At 49.4% G+C, this 17,175-nt stretch overlaps 6 protein-coding genes across 6 annotated transcripts; 4 read left to right on the forward strand and 2 right to left on the reverse strand.

Moving 5' to 3' along the window:
* Positions 1-2,107: 2,107 nt before the first annotated feature.
* On the reverse strand, positions 2,108-3,190 carry AO090103000268 (putative xylosidase/arabinosidase; the record flags this gene model as incomplete). Its single annotated transcript, XM_001826797.3, has 1 exon — positions 2,108-3,190. One exon carries the CDS (start codon positions 3,188-3,190, stop codon positions 2,108-2,110), a length of 1,083 nt encoding a protein of 360 aa, XP_001826849.3.
* A 2,042-nt stretch (positions 3,191-5,232) lies between these two features.
* AO090103000267 (putative hexose transporter) lies at positions 5,233-6,957 on the forward strand (the record flags this gene model as incomplete). The annotated part of the gene is made up of 3 exons (XM_001826796.3): positions 5,233-5,835; positions 5,905-6,533; positions 6,594-6,957. 3 exons carry the CDS (start codon positions 5,233-5,235, stop codon positions 6,955-6,957), a joined length of 1,596 nt encoding a protein of 531 aa, XP_001826848.1.
* Positions 6,958-8,347: 1,390 nt separating this feature from the next.
* Positions 8,348-8,860, forward strand: AO090103000266 (uncharacterized protein; the record flags this gene model as incomplete). The annotated part of the gene is made up of 1 exon (XM_001826794.3): positions 8,348-8,860. One exon carries the CDS (start codon positions 8,348-8,350, stop codon positions 8,858-8,860), a length of 513 nt encoding a protein of 170 aa, XP_001826846.3.
* A 218-nt stretch (positions 8,861-9,078) lies between these two features.
* Positions 9,079-10,200, forward strand: AO090103000265 (uncharacterized protein; the record flags this gene model as incomplete). Its single annotated transcript, XM_023233362.1, has 1 exon — positions 9,079-10,200. One exon carries the CDS (start codon positions 9,079-9,081, stop codon positions 10,198-10,200), a length of 1,122 nt encoding a protein of 373 aa, XP_023093884.1.
* A 3,043-nt stretch (positions 10,201-13,243) lies between these two features.
* Positions 13,244-14,693, reverse strand: AO090103000264 (UPF0075 domain protein; the record flags this gene model as incomplete). Its single annotated transcript, XM_001826793.3, has 3 exons — positions 13,244-14,413; positions 14,477-14,551; positions 14,622-14,693. 3 exons carry the CDS (start codon positions 14,691-14,693, stop codon positions 13,244-13,246), a joined length of 1,317 nt encoding a protein of 438 aa, XP_001826845.1.
* Positions 14,694-15,292: 599 nt separating this feature from the next.
* Positions 15,293-17,134, forward strand: AO090103000263 (putative MFS sugar transporter; the record flags this gene model as incomplete). The annotated part of the gene is made up of 5 exons (XM_023233363.1): positions 15,293-15,686; positions 15,738-15,827; positions 15,888-16,297; positions 16,369-16,560; positions 16,622-17,134. 5 exons carry the CDS (start codon positions 15,293-15,295, stop codon positions 17,132-17,134), a joined length of 1,599 nt encoding a protein of 532 aa, XP_023093883.1.
* Positions 17,135-17,175: the final 41 nt, after the last annotated feature.

Raw genomic sequence — 17,175 nt, forward strand, 5'->3', positions numbered from 1 at the left:
AATGGCATGTTCCGGATCTCAGCGAGATTCCATTCCACGCCCTGCTGATTACAGAAGGCTGGGACCTTGGTACACGGAGCGTCGTTATACCTCTAGCAATGTCGTTCTTCTTTCTTCTGGTCGTGGTCTCTAAGGTCATTTACAATGACTGGGGAATTGTGTGGAATGTGGCTTGTTTTTTTGTTTCGTTGGCTGCACTAATTTTGATGTGGGTGAACCATGCGGTTCGTCAGTAGCATTTAGCATGCCCTTAGACCAATGAATTCGCTTATTACATCCAGCTATCTCGAAGCACACACAAGGGATCCGACACCTACAAAGACATGATATGCGGCTTGATAGAATCAGCTTCTTCCAGCCTAGGCTTAAGGTCATTAGAGACACTAATCATCCGCTCAGCAGAATTAATGGAACTTTTTTTGGATGAAGGTCGATCACGCCAGCCTTGCCTTTGACGAGATCAAAGCAAGAGTCTAACCCAGGGGCGGCTTTTATAGTGTACGCATCTAATCTCAATTAAGACGAACGCCATTATATAATATTCCTATCTTATTCTACTAAATATTGACTGATGGTCACTTTGCCAAATAGTTAGCTTGAAGGGTATATCTGATTGAGCGATCACCTGCTTTTGAGTTGACTTCAAGAGCTCAAACATGAAAGGAACACCGCCCATTTTATTCTTGGGGATTGATCTCTGTGCTCGACCGGGAGCTTCCCTCCTAGGTATGTCCTGGGATTTGTAGGTTCAATTCGCGCCCAGCAGCGATGCAAAACAATGACGCCCCCCTAACCTGAATAGCGAAAGTCAAAGGTTCGCGTCCATCATTAATTACCGTTACAATCCGTGGGAAACTGTGAGTGGGTTTTCATCTGGCGTAGGTTCAAGCTTTCGATTCCCGCTACTATTGGGTCATAGGAATAGAAACTCGCCCACTCCAGGAGTCCCCATTCTAGGGGTTCCAAATCGGTTTCAGTTTTCTACCAGGGGCACTCAGCTTCCCATATAGGGCAAGCAAAGCCATATGTTGTGTTCTCGTCAATAAAACTTCATCTTTCTATCTACCTACAAGACTGAATATCTATCCAGTGCAACCACCACTACTACAGAAGACTTCAGTCAACACATATTGGGATCGATTAGTCTAGTGCCAGTTGATAGCAACAACGCGGAGTGCAACATGAGAGGCGTTTCGCGAGACAGTTTTACGCGCCGCCAAGAAGCATCACCCAATCAGTCGGCAGAGACATCTCGCGCAGCTGTGTTGAGATGTGCTGTTGGCTTGTGATTTGACACTTGGATAAGAGGCTCCGTTGGCGCTGATGAGGCAGTGCATTAAGTACATCGATAACCCCCGCTTGCTACCTTCTCTTGAGAGCACCACATCTGGGCCCCAGGTAGGCTCTCTTCCACCATTTCGTGAACTGCCTCGAGAAGCGCTTAAGCTTGCTAAAATAAGCTGCCTAGAATGTGCTTTTCTTTCTGCCAGGAGATCCTGTACGGATTCGGTTCCACGTGTATCCCCCATCTCTCAGTTGTACGAGATGTTGTTTTTGTTCGGAAGAAAGTGGGCGGATTTATATATTCTCTGCTACTTGTTTGCTGTATGAATGTACCACGATAACTTTAGCTCACAGAATTTGCCCTAGAACAAACTGCATATAGCCTATCTAGGATATTGCAGGCACTAATGTGCAGCGCGGAAAGACCACGGATTTTTATCTACAGACCACGCACAGCCATTGGTCTTTCCGGTGTCACTGACAGTTACTTCGACTAACTTATCTTGGCTGTCATGTGCATTCCTATGTGTGTATTAATGTGAATTTAATAAACTTCAAAAGACAAGTTTAAAGGCGTATCCGTCTTAATAAATCAGTCTCGCATGGATTTCTCCTAGATGCAAGCCCATGGTAGAAATACAGACGCAAAATGTTTCAAATTCCATTCAGGGTCCGGTGTATCGGGAAGACCGGTCTACCTGAAGAAAACGTTACTGCTAAAGCTAAAGCTAAGATTTGTTTAAGTCGCCCTTGACAGAACCAATTAGTTCATTGGGGCGCTGAGGTGGGAGCGAGAAATTGTCATTTCTATCAGTTTCAATGTTTATTCCACACTTAGGCCGTCAAACTGAACTTGCACGCCCTCCATCTGGCCAACAGCGTAGACACCAATAATCGGGCCGGTGAAATCGGGATCAGTTATATCTAGAGTATCAACCGTCCCCAGGCATGTCCAGTCATTTCCCACGTGGGGTTCGAATGAATAAAGCAGGGAGTATTGTTTCTCTGTGTACTCTATCCGGAAAAGCAGTGAGCAAGGAGCTTCCCCAAGTGTGTGTTTCTCAGTTCGAACAATCTTCTTAGCAGCATTGACCAGTTCGAGAACCACCGCCTGCTGATCAGCATCGTAGTAGATCCGTGAGAAGCGGTGCTCTTCCTTGTAACAGGCGAGCCCAGCCTTGATCTTTGCAGAGCTCCAGGAATCTTCAATTCCCTTAAGGACCACAGAGCTCGTACCAGCTAATTTCCGTTGTCGCTTGCCGATGAAGGTCGGACTGTCTGCTGGGTGAGACAGATCGACCGATGACGCGGTCAATGTCAGGGATGAATGGTCATTCTCGAGCCGATAATTGCTCATGATAGCATCTCGAATGTAGAGGTAGTCCAGTCCACCTTCTGCCGTGAGGCGTGGGCTCGAACGGGTTGCTAAAAGGCCACGGGGATTCAATTCCACCTGATCAAAGACGGGCCATTCGCCATCCCAGTCTACCCGGGTCAAGAAGGTCTCGCGCCCCATGGGGCATCTCCCTTGGGTGTCTAGGCGGCCCCCGAGGCAGACTCCCCACCATTGGGCCTTTTCGTCCTTGAACAGCTCACAGTGACCCGTATACTGGATATACTCTTGAGTGTCACGCGCTGTGAGGACGGGGTTGTTTGGACAGGAGTCATATGGGCCAAATACGTTTTGAGAGCGTGCCATTGTCACCATATGCCCGCCATGGGTTCCGCCCTCCGCGATGAGCAAGTAATACCAGCCCTTGTGCTTATACAAGTGCGGTCCCTCGGGGTAAATGTCGCCAGTGCCGCGCCAGATGATTTTCTCCTCGGAGAGTCTTGCACCGGTCTTTAGATTAATTTCGAAAAGGTTGATCGTCGTGCCTGGGCCTATTCCACCGGACCCTTGCATGTAAACCTTTTGATCATCATCGAACAAAAGACTGGGGTCGATTCCCTCAAACCCAAAGTAGACCGGGTTGCTCCATGTGCCTGACCAGATGTCGTTGGTGGAAACTATGAAATTCTCCGTCACATCCCTATTCTTCCCCTCTGCACGGATGACATTCGTACAGACGACGTAGAATGTGCCCTGATGATGACGGATGGTGGGGGCATATAGACCTCCACTCCCGACCAGAAATTTCCCATCATCCACCGGGTAGAGATTTGCCTGCGACTTTGCGAGGCTGAGCTGCGACTCTCGATGGATTGCATTTCCTGTGCACTTACACGTTAGCGATGACTTGAACTGTGTTCTCCCAAATACTTAAGTGACCAGTCAGTAGACTGACCAATCTGCTTCCATGACACCAGATCTTGAGATGCGTAGATAGGTAAACCGGGGAAAGCGTGGAAACTAGAGTTGACGAGATAAAACCAGCCGTCCACCAAGACCACAGATGGATCAGGCGCAAAGCCTGGAATGATGGGGTTCACTGTATCCGACATGGCTGTCTGGCTGGCGCAAGGAATAGAACGAAGGCTGGAGGGAATTATCTATGGTCGATCTCGTCACCCAGCCTTGGGTAAAACATTTAAATATCTCACTTCAGATAGTCCGCTTGGTATGCGGGTGGCAGGTAATAGCTAGCGCCCTCTGCTCCACACACTCTTGCAGGTGTCCTTTTCTCAGGTATTCTGCGGCACTCATTCACCCCATTAGCCCTCATGCTAGCCAGGCAGATGGGATCAATTCGTCATGTTTTGAAAAAGTATTCGTCGATGACACGTGCATGAGAGGGGCCCGGTTGAAGTCGAGGCAAGTTCCGGGAGACCTAGGGTTAGCCTCGGGGGAGCTAGCCAATCCACGATGAGTGACCTCTATCCGGGTCGAGCTGCACGGTACATGATGGCTTGATAAGGAAAGATATACCAGGAGGGAAATCAGGGTCCTACCTGTAACTTTTCAACGGCCTGTGCATTTCTTTGTTAGGCGTGTAAAGCTCGATGAGGAAGTAAATTAGGCTGTTCATAGTCGGCCAAGCATGGATGTCAAGCACGCTGTATAGCCTAAATTCGAATTCAGGGTCCAGGACCAGGCTGTCCCCCACATTTTTCTCCGAAAGGATTAGAACATACTAGTCAACGCAATCACATGGATAGCTCTGCTTCGCAATTACCGGGCAAGCGATCGCTTAGAATGTTAGGTTTAACGGATTCTGGGATAGAGAAGCCGCGTCAAAAGAGGAGAAGTGTTGCTGGGTGTCGATAAGAGCTTTAAAGAATATCACTACAAGCTTGAATGCTAGGTCGACATGCCCACGACTTGACGCACATATGGCTTCTTTGCCTTTCTCGCCAAGCTTATCTAAAGGCGCTCGAGACTGGAATTAAAGCAACTAAACATTCTCGGTTTCAAGTTCGGCTAATGCTGGGCCATCCACTTGCCGGCGGTATCAGTGTAAGGTTTAGTCTCCAGCTAGTTACCTGAGTTTAAATTAATAAGTTAATCAACCTCTTACCATATAAGGTATAGCTGGAGTAGGCCTCCCCATCTCGATCTCGGGCCCCCGCAATTGTCCCCCGCTAACCCTAAGTCTCCACCCCCTGTCCACCACAGGGTCTGGAGTATGGCTTCCTAGTTCTGGAAGAAGATGACTCCAAGCGATAGTGCTTTACGGACACGAGCAGAAGAAGAAAACGCTAATTTTCGGTAAAATGCAGAAAAGGCAAATGTGACAGGCCCAGCTCAACTAATGCCAACACTGAATGGGTGACAACATCTCGTGGGAAGCCCGGTTGGGGACAATGGAACCGGGAGTCCACCCAGCCGCCATCTGTACGAAGGATTGTGGTTGTTAAGCTCATTTCTGTCTCGAGATTCATAAAGAGGGCTGTCTCCTACTTCAAAGCTCGTCTCACCCCCGACAGCAGTCGCAGTGGACTCATTAACTTGCCACACCCCTTTTACTTTCTCATCTACATCTGCATACAGCACACGTTTTCGCAATCATGGCGCTGCGATTCCGGCCCCCGAAGCCGAGCCAGAAGATCCTCCCGGTTAAGCCGACAAAGGGCCATTTCCTGTTCGCTCACCAGGAGTTCAAGCGCGTGCCCTGGTGGAAGAGGAAGAATATGCGTACCCTGTACATCTACATTGTCATCCTCATCATGACCAACACAGCGAACGGTTTCGATGGTTCCATGATGAACGGTCTCCAAACCCTTTCCTACTGGCAGGAGTACTTCAATTACCCTCATGGCTCGCTTCTCGGCCTCTTCAATGCCTCCATGAGCCTTGGCTCTCTGCTCGGTCTGTTCGTCGTGCCTTACATGATCGATGCCTGGGGCCGCAGGCTCGGGTGTTTCGTTGGATGTCTCATCATGCTGCTTGCAGTGGGGTTGCAGTCTGGTGCTACTGGCTTTGGCATGTTCATCGCCGCCCGTCTCCTTATTGGATTTGGTGACTGTCTCGTTCTTGGTAGCGCTCCGCTCTTGATCGCTGAGATCGCGCATCCCCAAGACCGTGCCGTTCTTGTGACGCTAAGTGGTGCCTCTTATCACTCTGGTGCGTTTATTGCTAGCTGGGTGACATTGGGCACATTGAAGATTCAGGTATGTATCATTACCCAAACAACCACTGTGGATCTGATTGTTCTCACTCACATTGTTTTCAATTATTAGAGCGACTGGTCGTGGCGTCTCCCGAGCCTGTTGCAGGCCATTTGCACCATTGTCATTGTGTGTGGTATTTGGCTAATGCCAGAAAGCCCTCGTTGGTTGATGAGCAAGGGGAGGCACGATGAAGCCATGCGGAATCTGGTCAAATATCACGGCGAGGGGGACCCTGATGACGCATTTGTGCATCTGGAATATGCAGAGATAAAGGCTGCTATTGATCTGGATAAGGAGATTGACCAAACTCGCTGGGTTGATTTCTTGAAAACTAAGGGCAACCGCAAGCGAATCGGTCTGATCACCGCTCTGGGTCTCTTCAGTCAATGGAGTGGCAATGGTTTGATTTCCTACTATCTCAAGCAGGTCATGGACAGTGTTGGTATCACCAAGGCTTCCACACAACTCGGAATCAACGCGGGTATCAAGACCGAAGCCTTGGTCACCAACTTCACCCTGGCCTTCTTCATCGACAGATTGGGAAGAAGGCCGGTCTATATGGTCTCGACAGTTGGCACGTGCGTGGTCTTCAATGCATGGACCATTGTGTCAGCTCGGTACGCAATCACAGCTAATCAGGCGCTCGGATACACTTTCGTGGTTCTGACGGTTCTCTACGGAGTATTCTACGACATCAAGTAAGTACAGCATCTTCCAATTTCTATACCAACAGCCACTGACATTGAGGTTCCTCGCAGATCGGGTTTAATGGCAACCTACACCACCGAAATTCTTCCCTACGGTCTTCGTGCCAAGGGCTTCACCTGGCTGAACTTCTGCGTTACCGCGGCACTCTTCTTCAATCAGTACATTAACGCTATCGCCCTCGATGCCATTGGCTGGAAGTATTACATCGTCTACTGTGTCTTCCTGGGGATGGAGGTGTTCGTTATCTACACCTTCCTGATCGAAACCCGGTACACTCCCATGGAGGAAATCGCTAAGTACTTCGATGGCGATGACGCGGTTGATGTTGGTGAAATTGCCGTTGCGGATATGAAGGAGCAAGCCAGAGAGTCAGAGGGCAAGGCAGCTGCTGTCCATGTTGAAGTGAAGGAGTAATCTGATACACACGCCATTTGGTCTAATCCAATAATATGTGTGGGCCCCCTTCAGGCACATATTGTCGGCCGCATTGGAGACCCGGTGTGCGTCTGCGAGCTGAACTGATTGCCGTTGAGCATCAACTTGACCAAGACATGTGTATAGTAAGCCTTTCGGCAATACAGCTCTGTTGAGCACGGCCATTTTCCCAGGTGTTCACTCTTCATTCCGTTCTTTAGGTTAAGCCGGTACTAGAATCGTAAGAATGGCTGTATGATTGTCAAGGGGATATTGATAAGATTCTCCTTGACCCCGCCAACGCAATAAGGTCCAGTGGAACAAACCTCTCTAGAAAGTGCCTGGAGCACCCAGGTCTACCTTATCATCGGCCGTACCGCCGATCCTTTGATGGTTCATGCCAACTGAACAAACTGGGACAAAACACGTGTTTTATCACGGCTCCTGACATGCGTTATCCGCACCATTCAACCCTGATGCACTTCCTCCTCAAAGGAGCAGTATCAGTGGCGCAACTCATCTAACTTAGAGTCAAGTTAGAAAACATGCAGAATTAGACGGACAGATGGTGACCAATAAGGTAGAGCACACAGATCACAAGACAAAAGCCACGGTGGGGGCCATTGGGAGCAATTGACATAGACTAAGGCCGCAACTCGTAAGGACTGGACAAATGAACACGGGACAATCTCGTATTATGTGTCTGGCCAGTGCTTGGCAGGACTTCGGGAAGATTTGGCAGAATCCCGCGCTTGTCTCAAACGAGAGTATGCAACCTCTCATTCTTGATCTCGCTCAAGTTCTTGTTGCTTCCCGATAGCTTCAAGCGGCACTTCTCACTTCCTCGCCTGTCTGGTGTGACTGCATGCAACGCTACACCGAGTATTGTGTGATGCGACCACTGCCGATTGATTGAAAAGGCTGGCTCAGCATGCATATTCAAGGCTGCAAGTATCGCAAACGGCCTTCCAACCCGTTAGCGCTGTCTTCTGGGCGATTGAAGTCAGCACTACTTTCATGCCACTTCAGCCTCCGCTGTCTGTGCACTTCCCGCAGTAGAAACTATACGGGCGATTCCGTCTCATAACCTGCCAGTAATAGTGTGCTGAAAACCAGCCCCTGCTCTAGATTTCTTGTTGACACCCAGTAGTCATGAAACGGCCCCTTTCGTCCGCGCCTGAAATAGAGCCAATGAAATTGGCACTGGTAGGCAGAATGGCGAAGGATTCTGCGGGAAAGGCTCAACCATGGCCCACGCACAATAAATGCCCTCCACAGACACTTGCTATTCCGAGTTCTCTCATGAACCTATTTGCTATAACAACGGCTGAAGAGCCTCTGTCTCCCGGCGGGGCCAGAGTCCGCTCTTGTGCTGGCACCTCAATATAATATGTCTCCGATAACTTATAATCACCTCGCCGATTGCGACCCGGTTCCAGACAAACGACCCCACTCGCCAGCGCCAGCGACAGTGTCAGAGTCAGAGTCAGTGCAAGAGACACAGACACCAGCCGCATGGGGCATTGGATGGAGGTGTCCGGCCCTGATGGTCGGGCTCGTTATTTCCGGTGCGATGCTGTCTGTGGGTCATCATTACTATTACAAGAGCTTCGACGGCGGTCGTGTCGCGTCTCGCGAGGAACAAACTTGGGCGATCCGGATTGGAACTGGCTTTGCCTTTTTGATCAAATCATGCCTGGTGTCCGCGGTTGGCCTTGCAGCAGTGCAGGAGACCTGGGCCACCCTCCGTCGGAAGAGTGTCCGGCTCAGTGGGATCGATAGCATGTTTGCCATCCGGGACAGCCCTCTTGCTTTCCTCACCCTGGACTTATGGATCTACGCAAAGACGCTGACCGTGCTGGGGATTGTTTCCTGGTATGTGCACCTCCATGGCTATTCGTGAGTCTATGACTGATTCCCAATCCACCCAGGCTGATTCCCCTGACGGCGATCGTTACGCCTGCAACCTTGACCGTGGTTACGTATCCAGCCAGGGACAAGATCGAGCGACTCGTGCCAAACGTTAACTTCGACCCATCATTCTGGCGGAATGAGGCACAATTCGATGAGATGTGGCACATCACCTCCCCATCTGGCAACATGGCCCGCCTCTTCACCACCATGGCCTCATCAACCCAAGTCCTTCCAGTCCCTGCACCGTTCTCCAACTCGTCTTACGAGCTCTCCTTCTGGGGTCCTTCCTACAAATGTCAGCGACTGGGAGAAGCTCTCATGGAGATAGACGGGGTGACACAGAAACTGTGGGATAGCGAATTTCCAGACCCGCAATTCCAGACAACAAGGATCTACATGGGGACTGCACCTTCGGATCTCAACAATACCATTTTCATATCAGCTGCAGGAAGCAATCCGCTGTGGAATGACAACGCCACACAGCCTACTGAGCTTGTCTGCCAGCTTTGGAATACCTCCTACGTGGTCGACATGCATTTCACCAACGGCATTCCAACGCTGACGCCGATCTCAGTCGACCACGTCGCCTATGCCAACTGGAGTGAAGGGGCAGCTTCTAGCTCCGCAGCGCCTTCATACTCAGGATTAGATCCAACAGTGAATGCAGGCTTCTACATAATGCACATGATCCTCTCGGGCCTTCTCCAAGGTGAACTAGTCCAGAGTAAGAGAGCGGGAGTATGGGAGAACAAGACTGTTGCATCTACGACGACATACACCGATACGTCATTCGCGTACACCGGTCTCTTTTCCTGTCCAGAACTATGGAATACCAGCAGCTATTATTATAGTCATGGTAACGACTCCACTGGTTTGTGCCGGAACGGAACCTTGGCCCAGGCAATCGAGGACCTCAGCCACAATTTCACCTACAGTCTGCTCAGCCTCAATGGCGGAAACACCACCGTCAAAGTGGTGGACCTAACCTACCGCAACTACTATATCTACGGCCCTACGTCCTTGCTAGCGGCTTACATGAGTGCGCTGGCTGTCACGATTGCGTGCGTCGTCGTCGGCTTCTGCTCCCTGCGACGAAACGGCGTCCCCCAAAACAACTCGTTCTCAAGTTTCTTGATGACGACGCGGAATCCGGAGCTGGACCGCTTGGCTATTGGTCATTGCTTGGGATCCGAGCCGCTGAAGGGGAATATTGATAAGGTTCGGTTGCAGTTTGGGGAGGTCGAGGGCGCGAATTTGCAGCATAGGCATGCGGCGTTCGGGTCCAAGGGTTCGGTGACAACCCTCTCTAAGGGCGAGGATTATTACTAGGTTGGGCTAAGGGAGATATATTTTGTAGTCAAATCATTATTGTCAAATCATCTCACTTGTTCGCAACATATTCCGCTCACATGGATTTGATCCTAAGGTCTTTATATATATTGAACATGTCGGGCTCGAGTTGTCCGTAGCATGTTTTTAACCTAACCAACTACTCGATAGCTCTAAACCATGACTTCCTTTTCAGAAGACGAAATTAGTTTATATCACTAATTATGCACTAATCTTTAGTTATCTATGACAGGTACGTATGTGCTTTAAACATAATCACTACACTGTGGTATGGAGCTGCGCCTTGCTATTGGAGATGGCAGAAGCAAAGGCCCTGCTCGATAAGATTCAACCTTTGCTGACCTTCTTGGATGCCTGAGTATGTGAATCGAGACGGGACCGCTGTTAAGCAAAGAAACAGATACCATGGCAAAATGGTGCCGAAAGATACAAGAAAAACATTACTTAATTCTATGTGTATTATACATCAACGCCATGGCAGGAAGATTGGAGGTTTGAAAAACCTAGATGAGGCAAGGAATCATCTAATTATCTGTCTTCGCTAACGCCATTGGAAACATCCCTCCCAAAGAGCCAGCACCGGATGACCATGGCCAATCATCCAGTAAGTCTGAAGGAAGCTCAAAGCAAGCCAGTGGATCATCAAAGTCTGCAGACTGGACTGCAGTAGGTTGTACGTAGCCTTCAAAGTGTTGCGATTGGCCAATTTCAGCCAGCCCAGAGTGCATACCAGCATGCCGAGCCTTATCCATGTACTCATCTATCCGCTTAACTTGTGTTTTGAGTCGTTCGCTGGCGCCAGTGGAGCGGGTAAGTGCTGACTCCATTTGATACAGAAGTGTTGCCATCTCTAGTCTACTTGTCAATTAGCAAGCTTTGCCGTAAACCGCCACAGGATACTACTCGATGCTTACAGAAGCTTGCGGACTCTTTGATAAGACGCCTCGGAGAGGCTTCCTTCCATGACAGATCCAAGAATAAAACCAATTCCACCCAAGTGGTAGAGCTTCCGAAAGGTCAGCACGTCCCTATCTCGACTGGTGGGAGCGGTGAGGTACGAATTATGCCAGGCAAAGAACATACCAGCGGAGAACTGATCGCTTTTAGATATTCAATCGGGACTTTGGTAAAGACGCTGAGCACGTTACCAGCAACTTCGCATTTCTCCTCTATTCCTTGGTCCTCATTTGAAGAAAGGATCATGTTTAGAAGCTGGAGCGTTGCTTGGATATTGGCCGATTGGAATCCAACAATATCATTCTCAGGATCACCAGTGACAGGCCCAGTCAATCGAAGCTGCGACGGTAAAGCTGAGAACATAGAATGTACATGCTCCATAATTAAACGGCCTGGGACAGGGCTCGGGCGAAATAATGACCAGGGGCTCTCATTCTCGCCGCGCAAAGTTTGCCGCTGGCCGTCAATAGCATGCTCCAATATTCTGTAAAGATCAGTAGTGAAATTCCACCCCCGCATCCAGACAGAGTGTTCATAAGTATTGGACGTCGGAGTGGTACAATCCGCCGATATTTGTGATTTGCTTTCGAAATCAAGCAGGTCGTCATTTATCTCTCTGGGGTAGCGAACGTTGGACTGAATTTCTCTGAAACGGACCATGCCTCCCCATACAGTCGCCGAATACACATCAAGTGTATACATGGACCAGAACTAACTTGGGCATTAGTTTGACTTTGGTCATAGGTATCGCATGTGCACAGTGACATACCAGCCTCCGTCGAATCTCAACCTCAACGGTACTCAAGTCATTCGGCCATGACTTCTCATCATGTAGCCCTTCCATAATACTTAATGTATGATAGTGTCCCAGATATTGATGCATATCCCGGATTTGACCATTTTGGATAGCGGTGATGCTGAGAATGGCACATGCTCTCATATATTCGATGCCTCTTGCTGCAGCCAGGTGGCGAGGTATAGACTCCGCAGCTGCTGTCCAGAAAACCTCCGGTGGTGGATGTAAGAGCTGAGACGGTGATCGCCGATTCGAATATAAAGCGCCATCCCTAGCTCGTGCAGAAGCCAGGGAGCACATTGCCATTGTTGAGGCAAATAGACCCTGGTCCTCCAGATGCATTTTATTATGGAGGGCTCTCAAGAATGACGGTCGATGAAATAAAGGAAATCTGTGTAGTACAAGGCAGTTAGTTCGGATACAATTGCCTCGCATACCCTGTCAAGGCACAAAAGGAGAGAACTACATCGGGTAGACAATCTCAAAATACACCTGGGCGAGATCCAGTACCACAGACTGACAGGTGATTGCAAGTGCCTTCCAAGGATTTAACAGTGGATCGGAGCTATACTCCTGACCTGCGGTTGGCCAAGAGTTATAGACTGCCATCGATGGTCGAGAATTCACGCCGGACTGAAGAGCATCAGCCGAATGGACTGGTCGAGAAGGGGTGGTGGCAGCCCCGACTTCCCCAATGGGTCGACTTCCAGGCTCATGTGTCTCTTGGAGGGCTCTTCTATTACCACCCCGTCTGCGTGATGGACGCTCATAAGTACAGGGTATATCAAAATCCGCACAGTTCCGACAGCGCTCGAGTGGGCCTCGGAGTTTCGTGCATTTTATGCTACGTCGATGGCAAAAGTCACCTGGGCGCTATGAGAGAGGGACCATTAAGGAATGAGGGTGTACCGTACAAGCCTTTGAGGTACGCTGGAATTTCCGGGGTCGCTGGGGCATCTTGACCACGCCCACGTAAATTGTCGCCCGACAAGATGCGGTACAAGGTTTACATTCCAACTTCTACATGGACGAGAAACGTTGCCGACTGTGATTATGTCAGGCGCCCCACATACTCTTAGCACGCTAAAGAAAGTTTATTCATTTTGGCTAACGCCATTGGCTAACATATGGATGACTCCATGTAGGACACAATAGCCGCATGGACGAATCTCCATCTATAAGCTACCCTCTAATTCGACGGATGTCCTCATATGTCCAAAAGGTGTTATACAGTTCGATTGTTGTGATATTTCCTTATTACTAACACAATCACCATTTGTTGTTCCACTCCTTTCCGTCCACATAGTTGACCACCTCCTTCACTGGAGACAATTCATCCCTATCACCTCCAAACCGCATACCTTGCCGCATCACCCTACGATAGTTCTTGCCTGGTGATACCTTTCCCAACACATATGGCTGCCGAGTCTCAACTCTGGTGGGGACGGGGATAGAACGGCCCACGATCGCTTCCATGCCCTGCCAGGCGAAGGTGATAGCTTCCTTTGCAGACGCGGGGATACCTGCTTGGTCCAGTGCCAGAATCTTCGTGTCGGGGTACTGTGATTGTATATACTGTGTAATATTTGGGTTATACGAGCCACCCCCACACATAAAGATTTCATCGATGGGGAGGTCCTTGGGGGCATAGCGACGGTAATGGTCAACGATAGACTGCGCGGTAATGCGCGTGACAGTCGCAACGACATCATCTGGACCAAGACCCTTGGATTCAGCCTTGTGAATGAGATCCAAGGCTAGAGTATCTCGGAATACTTCGCGGCCAGTGGTTTTCGGTGGGTCAAGCCGGAAGTACGGGTGAGTTTGAAGAAATTCATCTACCAGATCCTGATCCACTGTGCCGCGAGCGCCCATCTCGCCATTCTTGTCATACTCCCGCTCGCCGTTGGTGTAATGCCGGACAACAGCGTCGATAAATACATTGCCCGGGCCTGTATCGAAGTCGTAGCAGGCATTAACACCCCCTAAGGAATCGGGCGGAATAAAACAGACATTCGCAATGCCACCAATATTTTGGCAAGCGCGCAACTTTGTTGGGTGGTGCAGGATCAAGGCATCGAAGAAGGCAATGAGCGGTGCTCCCTGGCGGCCCGCTGCTTGGTCACTGACTCGGAAATCGGTCACGGTAGTGATTCCCGTGCGGGAGGCAATGAATGAGCCCTCAGCCATGGTAAGAGCACTGCGGACCTCTCCCTCTTCAGGCATAGACAGAAGCCAGATTGTCTGTCCGTGGGAACCAATGACGTCAATAGACGAGATATCAACATTGTATTGTGCACAGAACTCCTTGACAGCCGCTGCAAATGTTTCACCGAGGATGACATTCACCTCCGATAGCTCAGAGGGAGAGGTTTTATTATGGAGGATCATATTCATAACCCGTTGCTTGATTGTTTGCTCTAGGGGGATTTCACCATACTGTTGGACAGAAGACTTTGGTCAGCCTAAATGGGATTTGGACGGCATGGGATATTAGCATACCTTGAGAAGCTCGAACCTCATGGGTGACTCTGGTGTTTCTTGTTGGAAATGACACAGAGCACAGTCGATTCCATCCTATATTTACGTAGGTAAGCTTGCATCACTTCCTAATCGTTCGCTGCTCATGTCATGTTCGTCTGCTTACCATCGAAGTACCGCTATTCAGTCCCAGGACGGTCAGGTCCAGGGACCGGGACATAGAAGGATTAGGATCCATATTATCGTAACGCAAAGAGAGCTTGGAGACAGTGACTACCAAAACCCCTCTAAGAGGAAGGGTGGAAATAAATACATGAGTCGCGGCTGCAGTCCATACCTTGTCCGCTTTGGTTGCCAGAATGCCTCTGTTGAAAGCCGACGCTTAGACGGCTACACGGCTATGGAGAGTCATGCTGGTAGAAATCGATAAGGTTGTGGAGTGGCCACCAATGACCCACTGTATATGGTTCGGTTCTTGCAAGTCTACAAGCCGAGACGCTTAAATGCTTAAACGGTTAAAGGCCGAAACGGTAAAACGGCGCCACTCCCACAAACCCTTGTTGGACGCATGAATACTCAGTTCTTCCATGCGGTGCCGCTCAACGTTCTTTCCCCAATAGTTCTTGTCGTCCCCAAGCCCCTGGATCTTGCGGGGATTTGCCACGTTGTTTTAAGGTTGGCTAATTCAGGAATGCAATCTCAAAATTCATTCATATTATAGGCCACGGTATAAAAAGCCCAACCACCGCCTGGTTGAATCACATTTTGTGTTTCAATGAAATTGAAAGCATATTTGATTGATAATCCCATTCAGTGCATTTTTGCATGTTTACGACTATGGGGTATGCCACGTTCTATAGGGTGTTATCCCCACGCCAACTCAATGTCATGATTCAGGCTTTTTCCCTCGTTTGCATATTCTTCGAGGGATATGATCAAGGTGTCATGGGAGGCGTCAACAGCTCTCCAAGATATGTGACCGAGGTTGGAATTGGCGAACCCGATGGCACAGTCACCAATACCACTCATCAGGGAGGTATTGTTAGCATCTACTACCTTGGATGCATTTTCGGTTGCTTCGGAGGTGGCTGGCTGGCCGATCGGTTAGGCCGTATCAATGGTCTCTTGATCGGAGCCTTTTTTGCGCTGGTGGGAGGCGCTTTGCAAGCTGCAGCTCAGAGCTCAGACTTCATGCTCGTCGCCAGGGTGGTGACAGGCGTTGGCACTGGTGGTATGCCCGCCTTCCATTCTTAAACCTATTAGAAGAAGCTGATCCGGCTAGCATTGACTGGGATCGCACCAGTACTGGTATCGGAGACGTCAACAGCTGATCACCGCGGAGCCTTTCTAGGATATGTCTTCATTGCAAACTGTGAGTGCCAGATCTGATATAAAGCACCTCTAGAATCTACTGACAGGATTATCTTGGTAGATCTAGGGATTTCTGTCGCATATTGGCTGGCATTCGGCCTTGCTTTCATCAATCGTGGCTACTCAGATATTCGCTGGCGTTTTCTGTTAGCGTTTCAATGTGTTCCAGCACTTATCCTGCTGCTATTCATTAAGATGCTGCCGGATAGTCCGCGTTTCCTTGCATCTGTCGGTCGTTATAGCGAAGCTCAGGAGGTCCTTAACAGGATCCGTTGTCATAAAGCCAGTCAATCAGAGATTGACCTCGAATATAAAAATATTATTGCGACAGTGGAAGAAGGCAAATCGAGCTCACCCGTTCAATTTGCTAAGATCTTGATTGGCAGAGGCGGAAAGCCCGGCGCCAATCTAGGCCGACGCGCCTGGCTGTGTGTCTGGCTCCAGATTATGGCATCTTGGACTGGAATTACAGTAGGTTTTTTTTTTTTTTAACAAGGTATTGGTTATATAGATAATGACGCTAATCGATCTCACTTTTACAGGCCGTTACGGCATATTCTCCTGTTCTGCTTCGGCAAGCCGGCTACAGCGAGTTGACCCAAAATGGCCTTGCCGGGGGGTTGAATACGATCGGTATTCTGGGTACGATAATCAGTGCGCAGATCGTCGATCGGATCGGGAGGAGGAAATGTTTGATTCTGGGCTCCGTCATGTTATTCATTGTCGAGCTTGTAGTAAGTGCCAGAGCCCGTACAAGCTGTTTGTAGCTCTGATGCTAATATGTATCCACTCCAGGCAGGATCTGTGTACGAGGCATCCCTTCATCGGCCGGATAAAGCTGATCAGCTTGCCCCCGCTGCTGTTGCGATGCTGTTCTTATTCAACCTGGCATATGCAGCGACGTGGGGAACCGTCGCTTTCTTGATACCGACCGAGATATTTCCCTCCAACCTCCGGGCTCAAGGCAATGGCTTTGGTATTACCGGCTGGGCCATTGGAGTTGGGATGACCACACTGGTCAATCCTATCATGTTTGGAAGTATTGGAAGTCGCAGTTACTTCCTCCTCGCTGGATTGAATCTACTGTGGGTTCCAGTCATCTACCTATTCTACCCCGAGACGCGTAATCGAACTTTGGAGTCCATTGAATATCTTTTCTCGACCTCGAGACCATTTCATTGGGATATGGAGAGAGCTTATCGGCTGTGCAAGGAGAGGAAGGATCAGGAACATATTGATGAGCAGGCTATAAAGGCTTCGAGTCAGGATGAAGTTCAGCAGGAGTTTTACGAGTCTATTCCACAATGAAGTATAAAATGAGGATATCTGAGAACGTGTGAATGATTTTC

This window comes from Aspergillus oryzae, chromosome 8, assembly GCF_000184455.2.
Source record: "Aspergillus oryzae RIB40 DNA, chromosome 8".
In the NCBI taxonomy this organism is placed as follows: domain Eukaryota; kingdom Fungi; phylum Ascomycota; class Eurotiomycetes; order Eurotiales; family Aspergillaceae; genus Aspergillus; species Aspergillus oryzae.